The following is a 14,032-nucleotide window of genomic DNA, read 5'->3' on the forward strand; positions in this document are numbered from 1 at the left end:
CTGGCCATACAAAGGAATGAAGTACGTGCTACAATATGGATGAATTCATCCTTGAAGACATTATGCTGAGAGAAAGAAACCAGTCACAAAAGACCACATATTGTGTGATTCTGTTTATATAAAGTGTCCAGAATAGGTGATTCTGTAAAGACAGAAAACAGATTAGTGGTCGCTTGTGGGGAGGTTGGGGGAGAAATGGGGAGTAACTGTTAACGGTATGGGCTTTCGTTTTGGGGTGATGAAGATGTTCCAAAATTGATTGTGGGAACGTTGTGCAACTCTGTGATATACTAAAAGCCACTGAACTGTACAGTTTTTTAAAAAATCCAAAAAAGAGAGGGAAATTGATGCTATAGGAGAGGAGGGAAGCAAAGTCCTTGAATAAGCAGGAGAGATGGGACCCAGTGCCCAGGTGGAGGAGTTGGGCTTAGCTTGGAGCACACACGGTCCCCGTAGGAGCAGGAGGGATGGGCCAGCCTGTGGCACACATGCTGGCAGCTGAGAAGCGATGGCGAGGATATTCTCACTGTGGGAGCTCTCTTCTCATTGGGTCATTTTTCGCTGTAAAGTAGGCAGCAAGGTCATCAGCTGAGAGTAGGGATGGTGGGGGAGGGGTTGGAGGCCTAAGGAGGGGTGAGTGTGACGTGATTGTGACGAGATGGGGATGCATGCACACGGGGGTGGAGGGGACAGGAGCTGGAGGTCAGGGGTCGGGGGAGCAGGGAAGGCAGCCAGCGTGGTTCCAGTTCCACGGTGGACAGTATTTTATCATCTCTGAAGGCAGGCTGTTCTCACCATCAGTGAGACACTTAGAACAATCACATGTTTTCCAGCAGTCAGTGCTTACTATGTGAGGCACCTTACGTATATTAACTCATTTAAACTCATGACAATTCTAGAAGTATTATTATTATCACCGTTTTCCACATGGGGAAACTGAAGCACAGAGAAGTTAAATAATTAGTTCAAGGTCCCACGTGTCCTGGGCCCAAGGTGTGTGCTGTGTCCGGCTACACTTGCTGCTTGGGGACAGGCCCAGAGTAGATGGGGGGTTGGTCATCCCCAGGGTCAGGAGCTTATCAAGCGATGACAATGGAGAGATGGCAGGGGAGATGAGTGCAAGCAAGGAGTGACGAGAAGGATGCACGTTGACTAAGCCAGTGACGAAGGAAAGTTAGGATACAAACGGGGTGAGGGGCAGTGAAATGGAGGTAGGCCAAAGGATTGGAGGTCCCAGCAGGGCTGAAGAGTTTTTAGAGTTTAGATACTAGAGGTGAGCTGGAAAGATGGGGTGCTTTGGAGTATGGGACCCTTAAATACTGAGGTTTAATTGGAGCACAGCAAGTGGTCATGACAAAGGCCATGGCATGACCATAGGAGTGGGGGAGGACAAAGAGTACTGGAAGTGTTGCAGGAAAATGGGGCCTGAGAGGATGGTCATGGCCCAGGTCTCGGGTGAGTCCCTGGGATGGGCTGCCAAGGGAGGGTCCTTGACTTCACACAGGAAAGAATTCAAGAGCAAAAGCCATCTTAAAGTGAAAGCAGGTTTACTGAGGTACACAGTGGGTCTCAGGAGGCCCCGAGGGGTGAGGTGGGTAGTTTTTATGGTCTGGGTAATTTCATAGGCTAAGGTGTGGGAGGATTATTCCAACTATTTTGGGAAAGGGGCGGAGATTTCCAGGAACTGGGCCATCACCCACCTTTTGGCCTTTTATGCTTGGCCTGGGAACTGTCCTGGCGCCTGTGGGTGTGTCATGTAGCTAATCTATGACATGAATGTATCATGAGGCTCAAAGTCCACTGGAAGTCGAATCTTCCGCCATCTTGGGCCTGATCCGTTCTAACCAGTTTTTGTTGTATCCGCAACAGCTCTGTCATTCCTCTAAAGGTTGTGCCCTGCCCCCTTTGCTCCTGTCTCAGAAGGGAGGAAGAAAAGGGACCCAGAGGCAGATTGTTGGAGGGGACATTGATGGAGATATTGAAATCACTTAGATGACAGCAGCAGTAGTGTTGGGAAGAGCGACAGTGTGCAGTGGAATGTGGGGAGCGGCCGGGAGAGCGGACAGCACTTTGTCCACTCAGGCCCAGTGCTCCTAAGTGTGCAAGAAAACAGCCTTCCCCCTGAGAGGCTGCAGGGCCCGCCTTCGCCTCAGGGCCCCTTGCTCAGCCCTTCCCTGCACATCAGGCTCCCCTGGGAGCTGTAACGACCAGGAAAAACTACCAGTGCTCAGGCCCACCCTGGACTAATGGGAATCCAGCAATCGGACTCGTTAATCAGGATCGCTGGGTGTGGTGTTCAGATGGCAGTAGAGCGTCAGAGGGCCCCAGGTGATTCTAATGTGTAGCCAGGATGGAGAGCTGCCGAGTCACAGCAAGAAGGTGAAGAGAACTGGATGCGCTGTAGTAAGGGGGATTGTGCTGATAACAGGGCCCAGTGGTAGGGTGCAGGCAGTTGTGGGCAGTGGCGCAGAGACTTGAGCCAGAGCAGGGGACACACCTGGCCCTCCCGGTATGAAGGCCAGATGAAGGATGACCCTGGAGTCGTGGACATCTTGCAGCAGCGGAGCTAAACTGGGCCCTGGGACCGAGGACCTGGCCTGGTGGTCCCTTAAGCCAACTGTGAGGACGAGGCTATGAGTGAGCAGGGGCGGGTGGGGGGGCAGCTTACCAGGAGCCCCGGAACCCTGTGGGTTCCCAACTCAGCAGGATGAGGGAGTGTTAAGGCTGGGAGCGACATCTCTGGTGAACAGTAGGGAAGAAACAGGGAGGAATACATACACACGTAGATATGCACGTGTGTGACCTGTGTGTGTGTGCATGGGTATATGTGTGTGCGTGCATATATCTATATTGCTGGTATACACATAAAATATCACTAGAAGGGTAGGGAAGAGACTGGTACTGTGGTTACATCTAGGGAAGAGGAACTGAGTATCTGGAATACAGGGTTGAGATAAAGGAGACCCTTTTATGCCTTTTGAGTTTTAAACCACGTAACCTATAATCAGTAAGATGGAAGCCGCACCAATTTTTCAGGGCGGGGCCTGGCACAACCTGAGCTGCGTGGGAGCTGCGGGCATCTTCTTTGCGGCCTCTGGGGTCTAGACGAGTGAGTGGTCCTGCCCGGTGAGGACAGGCCGCAGGGTCAGGGGTGTGCGTTCACCCTCAGACAGGAGAAGTGGGGTCCCTGCAAAGGCCCGGATGTAGCGGTTAGTGGAGGAACTCCGTGACCCCCGCGACTAGCGTTAAGGCTTCTGAGCAGGGTGGTGAGGGCAGCCCAGCCTTGTTCCCAGTGGTGGGCTCTGGAGCTGGACAGTCTGGCTCAGATCCCAGCTCATCACTCAGTCGTGGGAGGACAAGTTCCTTGGCCTCTTGTGGCCTCAGTTTCCTCAGCTGCAAGATGGGGTGAACCACGGCAGGTCCCTCACCGCACCGTCAGGAGAGCATATAGGACTGTCTCGGGGTGCAGGGAGTGCATGGTGAGCATTAGCTAGTTTTCTTCTCCGTCATGAAGGTGACACTGCTCTTGGGCAGTGGGAACCAGGTGCCCCAGTGCCATCTGGCGTCTGCGGGCCCGTCTGTGCTGAGAAGCAGGGCGACGTGCGCTCCTGTCACGCACCAGCCCGGGCTAGGGCGCAGCAGCTGCTTGTCGATTCAAAAAGCATCTTCATGCTGCTGAGTCAAATGCCGTGGAACACCTTGCTCCCCGCGTGAGGGAGTGACTCAGCCGTGTGCCAAGGGAAGGCAGGACGCCGTTGCTCTGTTTCAGGGTGGGCACCCTGAGGCAGGTTTGAGCCTTGTTTTCAGTGGGGAAAGCCCGTTTCCCACCTCTTTTCTTGCGGTCACATCCTGATGTCCAGAAAGGACACTGGGTTTCCTGAGGTCTGGTCTTGGGTTCATCCTCCGTTGACGCTATGATCAGGACCTTGTGGAGATCAGACACTATCATCCATGAAATCCTCAAAGAGCCCCTTTAAATTCAGGGAACACGGGCGTTCAGTCCTGAAGGTGCCTGACTCTCTTTACCCCCAGATGTGCACTGGGCTTCCGGTCCTCTGCACCGGCAAGAGTGCCCCTCCACACTGCAGGCTGGAAGGGGGGATGCCCAGGGACCATTCACACGAAGGCCAAGCTTTGGCCCTCTCAGCTGCTTTCCTGGGGGCTTATTAATGTCAGATTTGGATCCATCAACTTACTTCAAAATAATCTAGAGGTGGGTGGGGGGAAGGGTGGGGATACAGAGGAAGCAAGATTAGCCGTGTGTTGATAATTGTTGAAGCTGGGTGGTGGGTACATGGGGGTTCATAACACTATCCTCTCCGCTTTTGTACATTTTGTAATCAATGTTCTACAATTCTTAAAAGTGGAAAAATAACAGCAATTAAATACCATCTTAACATACAACAAAAAACAGTTTTTGAAATAACAGCAATTAAATACCATCTTAACATACAACAAAAACCAGTTTTTGTTTCCGTCCAAAATCATTGCATGTAAGGCAATCCTACCCTGTCCTCTGAGAAATCCCGCATGCTGTAGGGTCAGCTCTCAGGCACAGTTTGGGATTATGGTGTCCTCCCTGAAGTGGCCGCCTCCATTCATGAAATGGGCCCTGATGGTGCCTGGGCCTAGGAATTTATCCACATCTTAGTTTTAGGCTTAGGAAGTGGTGAAAATCCTAATGATGACATGTGTTTGAGTCTCATAAATGGCCCAGGCCTTTTTGTAAGAACTTTGGTAATGACTGACATAGATCAAAAAGGAAATAATTACTTCAAAATGAGAGAGAGAGAGAGAGAGAGAGAGAAGAGAAGGAAAGGAGATGGAAAGGAAGCCAGCATTAAAATAGACTTGTTTTAGAAAGTAGAAGTTTAAAGTCCTAAGGATCTTCCTGTCCAAGAAGACTGCATCTTAGCACAAAAAGGCTTATACAACTTCATAGCCCCTGGCGTGGTCCTTCCTGATCAGCTCACCTCGAGGACACAGGTCAGCCTTTGTCTGTCTCTCTCTTGCCCCCCAGTCTTTCCTTCTCTCCTATGTGCCAGGCACTGCTCACACAAAGATGAACAGGAGATGCGCTCCACCCCTAACAAGCACCAAGTGTGGAAAGGAAGACAGACACATAAACCTGAAATGCGGGTATGGACAAGAACTGTGAGAGTCCAGGCACCACGAGTAGCTCTGCCAGAGGCAGTCAGGAAAAGCTTCAAAGAGCAGGTGATATTTGTGCTGGGTTTTGAGAAATAAATAGGAGTTCACCAGAAAGTGAGTAGGTGGAAGGGAATTCCAGGCAGAGGGAACAGCCTGGGCAAAGGCCAGAAGTATAAGACAACGGTGCTTTTGAAGAGTGGTTAGGATGTTCAGAACACAGAATGGAAAAAGATTTGCCAGCAGGCAGTGGGGGAACCATGAAAGATGTTTCAACATGCGAACGACGTTGCCAGCGCTGTGCCCGTTTCAACCGGCCCTTTCTCACAAAATCTTATGCTTCCTCCTAGTTGGAACTCTGCAAACTACCCAGAGCCCTCCCACTAGGTCCAGGTTTCTAGCCTGAGGTTCCAGCGGATTGGTAGGACTGTCATGACTGACATCCGTGAACTTCAGTGAATACCAGCACGCCTTCCAGACATAAGTAATCTACCCATTTCTGGAACCTTCTGAGAGGATCATTTAAAAAAACACAAAAACCCACCCAGGAGAAGGGAGGTACAGAAGTCCTTTCCCAGTGGAACTATGATTATTTTGTTCTCCCTTTTAAAATAATCTCCAGATTTCTATTAGGAGCGTGTATAGGCGCCTATTTCTTTATGCACAGTGCCAAAATCCAAATAGCCCTGAAAAACAAAAAAAAATTTTTTTCTTTCTCCCAGAACTCATTTGGCGACAAAATGACCTGAACAGATGTGAGACTATTTATAGTCTTTATCGATTCACTTGGTGTGAATATTCATATTCTGCTGCAGAAATACTAATGTGTCTGATTACAGGGTGCTGCCCCAGACCCCATGGGGGGTGTTATGTAATTACGTGGCAGATGCACCATATTACCTTTCGACGATAAAATTGGAAACAAAACTGGTTTCCAAAACCAGTCTGGTCCCAAGGCTTTTAGATGAGGAGATGCAGGTCTGTACCACTTTTGTAAAGAAGATGACACTGCAAGCGGGCCCTCAACAGTGTGGAATGACCCTGTGCCATTTCTCTGGCCATCTTTCTCTCCTGTGTTCCATGGTGAACATTTTCAACCCCTTCCACTGTCTGAACCTTCTGACCTCTCCTCCCAGTGCACCTTACCCCCAACAGTTGATTTTGCCTCCTGCTTTATGGGGAAAACAGAAGCCACCAAGACGAAAACGCCCTTAGATGGCGGAGACAGAAACAATATGTATACAGCCCTGCCCACAGCTGCCCCATCCTGTCCTCCTTCTGTCGTCTCCCAGGTGAGCAGCTCAAGGGTCCCCTATGGCAGATAGCTCCTCTTCCCTCCTCTAGGTCTGCTGCCTTCCATCAGCTTTAGGTATCGTCAAGTCACTGCATTAAAAACAAAAACGAGACAACAAATCAAAAAGCAACACTCCAGATTTCGTAGGCTTCCCCCGATACTGCCCTGTCTTTCATTCCAGCCTAGCTTCTCCAGAGTGTCCGCCATTTCCTCCCCTCTGCTTCTCAACTCTCCCCATTCCTCTCTGTCTTCTGGCCCCATTGCTCCCTGTACAGCTCCGACTAAGCTCACCCATGACCTCGTGGCTGTAGCATCTTTCACTCCATAGCAGGGGTCCCCGCTCCTCCCTGGCGGCCTTTCTTCCCATGGCCTCCGTGATCCAGCCCTCTCCTGCTTTTCCTCCGGCCTCCTCTCCCTCCCTGTAAGATCCTCTTCCCTGCTTTAAACTTGCAGATGTTGACTTGCCCCAGGCTCTTGCCTCTTCTCACTCTATCCACAGCCTCAGGGCAATCACTGCCTGTACACCTGCTACGCACACATTATACCTCCAGCTCAGCGCTCTCCTCGAAATTCCAAACTCATTTGTCTAACTACTGGCTTGACATCTCCTTGTAGATATCTTTTTTTTTTTTACATCTTTATTGGAGTATAATTGCTTTACAATGGTGTGTTAGTTTCTGCTTTATCACAAAGTGAATCAGCTATACATATATCCCCATATCCCCTCCCTCTTGCGTCTCCCTCCCACCCTCCCTATCCCACCCCTCCAGGCGGTCACAAAGCACAGAGCTGATCTCCCTGTGCTATGCGGCTGCTTCCCACTAGCTATCTACCTTACGTGACACATTAAACTCAGCATTTCTAGAAGGGATGCTTTGATCTTCCCTGTTCTAACCCCTTCAACACTGACCCCTCTTCTGCTGTTTCCACATCCACCGGCTCAGGTCTGCAGGCCAGGGCTGTGGCCGTCACCCTGGCATCTCCCCTTCCAGCGCCCCCCAACTCCAGTCCGTCACTAAGGTAGACTTGTGTTTTCCTGCTATACCCTGTCTTCACCACCCTGACCCTAGGCCACGCCACCATGACCTCCCACCTGAATCCCAGGATGTGCTTCCTCGCAGATCTGCTGCATCCACTGGTTTCTTTAAGAAATGCCCATCCGATTGTTTCCCTCCTCCTTCACACCCCTTTGTGCTTTCCCTGGTTAAGTGCCTTTTTAGGGTCAAGACAAGGATCCTTACGGGCCTTTGCTGTGACTCCTCTGACTCTCCCAGCCTCGCCTGTGCCACTCCTGCCTTGTCCTCTCTGCTTCCCTACACATATAGCTCCCTGTGTGAGGAGGGTGTCCTCCTCCGTCCCCCCTCAGGGCCTCTGCACACACTGTTCCTTCTGCCTGAATGCTCTTCCCTCCCTTTAGCAAGGGCAGCTCAAAGATCCCTTCCTCTGGAAGCCTTCCCTGACCTCCTAACTCACTCAAATCCCCCTATCACAGGATCTCCCAGCGTTAGGTACCTGGCTTTCCCAGCCCTTGTCACTTTTGCAACTTAGCTCTATTTATGGGGTCATTTGACCAATGTCCATCTCTCCAACCAGAATGTCAGCTCCACGCGAGCTGGGACCTTGCCTCCTATTGCTCCTCGTGGCTCCCCACCACCCAGTACCAGGCCTGGCCCACAGTAGGTGCTCAGGGTTTGATGGACGAGTGGCTGCATGTCGTAGCCACTGGGAGCCCACACACGTTACAGCTGTTGAGTGTACAGCGAGGGGGAGGGGGTGGGAGGGTGTCACCTCCTCATGAATGACAAGGGGCTCTTGGCTCCTTAAGGTCTGGGCTCGGGGCTTTCTTGGTGGGCCAAAGATGGCTTTACCTGTTTTGTGTGGACTGAGGGACTGTAATCTCCCCTGGAATGCCTCTCCCTCCTCCTCCCCTAGCCCATCGCTCTGCCAGCCTCCAAGCTTGCCAACGCCTTCTCAGCTGGGCAGTGACTCCTGGTGCTCAGACACGCCTGGGAAGCTGCTGAGATGGTGGGCCTCTGTCCTAGATGTTAGGACTGAAATATTAGAGCTGGATGGACCCTAAGCCCATCACTTTACTGTACACACAAGGAACAGACTCTCTTATAGGCATGCAGTCAGGGGCAACCGGGCCGGGACCACTTGGGGCTTGTGCCCACAGGGTGAGTAGCAGATTCTCTAGTTCGCTCCTTGCCTCCCTCCTCTGTTTGGAGTGAAGTCACTTGGGTCCACCTCAGCAGCAAAGGTCCAAAGGGAAAGTGGTCTGAGGAGTATAGCGGCAGACCAGCTGAGTCAGGAGATGGTGCCAGGAGGGCGCCATGGCCCGATGTCAGCCGATCTGTGTTTTACAGTAACTCCTCTGCCCCAGCTGGCTGGCTCCAGTACTTCGAGTGAGTTATTTCCCCTTTGGGTCTTAGTTTACTCTTCTAGATGTAGATAACAATTCCTTCCCCCACCAAAAAATACAAACAAAAAAAAACCCCAAAGAACCCAAAACCCACCTCTGTCCTGAGCAGGTCAGAGGCATTTTGTCAGGATTAAATGCTCCTACGAGCCAGGCGTTACTTGAGACTGTACATTTGGTCCTCAGAATCATTTTTGGAGGGAGACTTTGTTATTATTCCCATTTTTCAGGAGGCTCAGAAAACAGGCACTATCACCTGCCTAAGCCTTCTCAGCTCTTTAAAGAGGGAGTCAGACTTAGACCTGGGTCTTTCTGACTCTAAGACCCTATGCTGGGCCCAAGCCCTAGTCCCTGCATTGAGGAACAAACAGTAAAAGGAAAACAGACATGAAACGCGTTTAGAAATTGCCCCAAGCCATCTAGATACTGTGGACGTCCTGGCGCCTGTTGGGTCTGAAGGCAGATGGACAGGTCAGGTCGGGGCTCCCCTCTCCAGGAAGTGTCTGGGTTCTGTGCTTCAAGCTGGGTGGGTTGGGGGTGATTCTTCTGTGATCTAGGGCCTGTAGATGTATATGAATGAACTTAAGGTTTTTTTCTTTTTTGGAAAAGGGAGTTTGGGTGGGCAGGAGGGAGAGGTTGGTATCTTTTTTCATGGTTTGAGGTGGAGGAGGGAGACGTTTGTGTTCTTAGTTGTCTTGTACAGTTGTGCAGGCTGTATACTGCACGACTCCAGGAGGCACCATTCACACTATAGTCTAAGTGAATGTCACTCCCTAGAGTTTGCCCTACACATCATTCCTGATGGCCTTGAAGATGTTCCTTGGTATGATAGCTCCATGGTAAGCAACGATAGCAGTTAAAATTAACCGAAAACTTACTATGTAAGCATGTAGCGTTTATTTTATCTTACCTGGCTCACAACGATCATCTGAAACTGATACTCTTTTTTTTAATTGAAGTATAGTTGATGTACAATATTATATGTTACAGGTATACAATACAGTGATTCACAATGTTTAAAGGTTATACTCCATTTATAGTTATTATAAAATATTGGCTATATTCCCTGTGATGTGCAATATATCCCTGTAGCTTATTTGATAAACAATAGTTTGTACCTCGTAATCCCCTCCCCCTATTTGCCCCCCCTTCCTTCTCCCCACTGATTACCTCTAGTTTGTTCTCCGTATACCTGTGAGTCTGTTTCTTTTTTGTTATATTCACTACTTTGTTGTATTTTTTAGATTCCTGATGCTCTTGCTATCTGTGTTTTACCCATAGGAGACCTGAGGCTCAGGGGGTGTTAGAGGAATTGCCCAGGCCGCACGTAGCTCTTTACCACTGTGCCACGCTGCCTCTGGACTCCGTGAGGCTGAGGAACTGGGGTGTGGTGGGAATTCCACTGCACGAGAATAAAGCCGTTATCTTTTTTTTTTTTTTTTTTTGGCTGCGCCGCCTGCTTGTAGGATCCTTAGTTCCCCGGCCAGGGTTTGCGCCTGGGCCACGGCAGTGAAAACACCGAGTCCTAACCACTGGACCGCCAGGGAACTCCCTAAGCCATGATCTCTGTGTCTCTTTTCTTCCCCTGCCATGGTCGCCCCTCCCCCACTACAGCTGGACAAGATGCTGGACCCCCAGGTGTGGCGGGAGGCAGCCACACAGGTCTTCTTCGCCCTGGGGCTAGGCTTTGGGGGTGTCATCGCCTTCTCCAGCTACAACAAACAGGACAACAACTGCCACTTCGACGCCGCCCTGGTGTCCTTCATCAACTTCTTCACCTCGGTGCTGGCCACCCTCGTGGTGTTCGCTGTGCTGGGCTTCAAGGCCAACATCATGAACGAGAAGTGTGTGGTCGAGTAGGTGGCCCCTTTCTCCTCCTGTCCTTTTCTCTCGCCGTCCACCTTCCCCTGGGAGAGTCCCCCTCCACCCGCGCTGGGCGATGGCGATCAGAGGAGCTCTCTGTCCCCAGCCCTGGACCACAGGGACAGCTTCGGAGATGTCTCCGTCGATGCCCAAGGCATCCTGCCTGGGTGTCTAGGAGGTACCCCCAGGATGGTGCCCAGTCCTGCCTTTTTACCTGAACTTTTTTTTTTTTTTTACCTTTTTTTCAATTTTTTTGTTTTAAACCTTTTGACTTTACCCTTCCCTTTGTGCTGCAGGAATGCCGAGAAGATCCTGGGGTACCTCAACACAGACGTCCTGAGCCGGGCCCTCATCCCTCCTCACGTCAACTTCTCTCACCTGACCACTAAGGACTACGCGGAGATGTACAAGGTCATCAAGACCGTGAAGGAGGACCATTTCTCAGCCCTGGGCCTCGACCCCTGCCTTCTGGAGGATGAGCTGGACAAGGTATGGGGCAGGCTGTCCTTCCAGGATGGGCAGAAAGGCAGGTGTGGGAGTGCAAGACCCAGAGACAAGCCATGGGTGGCTGGAGCTTGGGTGCAGAAAGCCTCCAGGGACTCATTTTTTTACTTGATAAGTGAGGACCTACTATGTGCCCGGAGAAGCACAGAGGGAAGGTGTTGGCCAAAACCCCTGCCCTGAGGTAGGCTGAGTCTCTGAGAAGACGAGGCAGGTGCACAAGTCCCAGAAATCAGCGGGAACGGGGACGGCTTTCACGTGTCTTGAATGGGTTTCCTGCGCACCCGTCTCTGCCATGTGTAATGCGTTTGGAACAGTGCCTTGGACACAGCACGCAGAAAGTAAGTGTTTACATTAGCGTCTGCCCTTTGCTGTCTATCCCCTGGGCCCTTGTGACAGAGCCGTGAGCCGAGTATTAACGCTGTCTCCTGTTTTACAGGCGAGCAGCCTGTAAGCTGGGAGCCTGCTTGAGGTCTCACAGCTAAGAAGTAGGGGAGCCAGGGTTCAAATCTTGATGCTTCTGCCCCTCCCCCAGCTGCCCCACTCCCACTGCCACAGGGACCCTTAGCCCCTGGGGAGGGCAGGGCAATGCTGCCCCTCATTAACGTGCAGGCCCAAGTCTGGACACCTTGCTTCTATCCCCGTTTGCACAGCTGGAAACTTTCAAAGTGACTGTTCTGTTAGGAGGGGTAACAGGAGAGAGACATACCCACGGGGTCCTGGGATCCAGCTGGTGCCAGGGCTCACATGGGGCTGAGCCAGCTCCTCTCAGTCAGCCTCGATCAACCCTCCCCTTCTCCGTGGAGCCAGGGAAGATGACGCTTTCCCTGCGCTCGTGAAAAAGTCAGCTGCATTCTACTGGCGCCAGCCTAATGCTGAGGGACTGTGTCGCCTGTGAGCTCTTCCCATGTGATCAAGAGTGAAAGGGCCATGTCTGGGCACCCCTGCCCTGGTTTCTTCCCCAGGTAACTGGCAGCATAAAGGACGGCGCCCTTGCTTGAGACCCTGCCCCATTCTCACAGGTGTGGCCGGGTCCTCTGAATAGAAGTAGGATGGTAGGGCTTCGCTGGTGGCGCAGTGGTTGAGAGTCCGCCTGCCGTTGCAGGGGACACGGGTTCGTGCCCCGGTCTCGGAAGATCCCACATGCCGCGGAGCGGCTGGGCCTGTGGGCCATGGCCGCTGAGCCTGCGCGTCCGGAGCCTGTGCTCCGCGACGGGAGAGGCCACAAGAGTGAGAGGCCCGTGCACCGCAAAAAGAAAAAAAAAAAAAGAAGTAGGATGGTAGCAGGCTTTTTAAAAAAACATTTATTTATTTATTTGGCTGTGCAGGGTCTTAGTTGTGGCATGCGGGATCTTCATTGCCATGTGTGGGATCTTTGTTGCCATGTGTGGGACCTTCGTTGCCGTGTGTGGGATCTTTAGTTGCGACATGAGGGAGCTTTAGTTGCGGCATGCGGGATCTGGTTCCCTGACCAGGAATAGAACCCGGGCCCCCTGCATGGGGAGCACAGTCTTAACCGCTGGACCACCAGGAAAGTCCCCGTAGCAGTTTTTTTACATAATACAATCTTGATAACATCTAAATGACAAGAACTACACTCTCACAGTTTGGGGAGGTGTTCCCTCTCAGTCCGCAGACACTACAGGATAGCACAGAAGTGACGTCAGCGGACAGTGTGTGGTCAGTTCCCTGTGAGCAGGGACCTGGGCATTAAAGCAGTGGTTCTCTACCTTGGCTGCCCATCAGAGTCACCTGGGGGCTTTATAAAACCCTGATACCCAGCTTTACCCCCAGGCCAAACAAATCATTGTCCTCGTGGAGAGACCCAGGCATCAGTGTTTTTAAAAGGCTCCAACATGAGTCCATTGGGCAGCTGAGGCTGAGACCACTTCGGTAAAGTCTGGCGTTCAGAGCTGGGGGCGGCTGCATTGCTTAGAGGAGGAGAGTCTTGAGCTGGGTGTGTTTCTAAAAGTGAGCATCTTCATCTGAATCACCTGGGGTCCTTGGACAACTCGTAGATTCCAGGCCCCACAGGTGAAGTCCTGAATTAATGTTTTACTCCCTGGGGGGTATTCTGATGCCCACTCACATTTGAGACCCACTGGCTGAAAGCAAGAGGATTTAGGGGGGGCGGGGATCTCTGTGAAGGAGGGAACAGCTATATTCCTAAAGCTCTGAGGGCAGAGATAAGGAAGCAGGGGGCCCCCAGGTGGGCGTGGACCCTCACTCAGCCGCGCCCTCCGCACCCACCCTCAGTCCGTGCAGGGCACAGGCCTGGCCTTCATCGCCTTCACGGAGGCCATGACGCACTTCCCCGCCTCCCCGTTCTGGTCCGTCATGTTCTTCCTGATGCTTATCAACCTGGGCCTGGGCAGTATGATCGGGACCATGGCGGGCATCACCACGCCCATCATCGACACCTTCAAGGTGCCCAAGGAGATGTTCACAGGTAACTCCTCCCGGCAGCCCCCACTGGGCTTGTGGGCTGTCCAGGGGAACAGTGAACAGGTTGTGACTCTGACTGTAGAAAGATTGGGTTCCCACTGGGTTATTCATGACTCCATACTTAGAAAGCTCCACCCCCCCCACCCCCCACCCAACCCGGCACACAGCTGGAGCCTGGCTACGCCACCCAGAGAAGAGCACTTCAGAGCCGGAAGGGAGAAGGCTGTTTGGGCATCTGTGCCAAACCTGGGCTGGGAGATAGGCCTCTTTCTTGGTTTGTTTGCCCTTCTCCCCAAGGGTCTGCTGAGGTGTCTTAGCAGGGGTGGCCTCCTCCGTGCAGGCCCTGCACCCTGTTCCATCCC

The 14,032-nt window shown here is 52.0% G+C and overlaps 1 protein-coding gene across 1 annotated transcript in view; it reads left to right on the forward strand.

Annotated features, from left to right (window-relative positions):
* The window catches only part of SLC6A17 (solute carrier family 6 member 17), a gene marked incomplete at its 3' end in the record, with an annotated part of 49,051 nt that overhangs the window by 31,942 nt on the left and 3,077 nt on the right, over nucleotides 1-14,032 (forward strand). The window contains exons 7-9 of the mRNA XM_079923882.1: nucleotides 10,476-10,717; nucleotides 11,021-11,213; nucleotides 13,482-13,674. Of these exons, the coding sequence (XP_079780008.1) occupies nucleotides 10,476-10,717; nucleotides 11,021-11,213; nucleotides 13,482-13,674 (628 nt within the window). The remainder of the gene's footprint in view (nucleotides 1-10,475; nucleotides 10,718-11,020; nucleotides 11,214-13,481; nucleotides 13,675-14,032) is intronic.

The sequence above is a fragment of the Stenella coeruleoalba genome (genome assembly GCF_951394435.1).
Source record: "Stenella coeruleoalba genome assembly, chromosome: 1".
Lineage (NCBI taxonomy): Eukaryota > Metazoa > Chordata > Mammalia > Artiodactyla > Delphinidae > Stenella > Stenella coeruleoalba.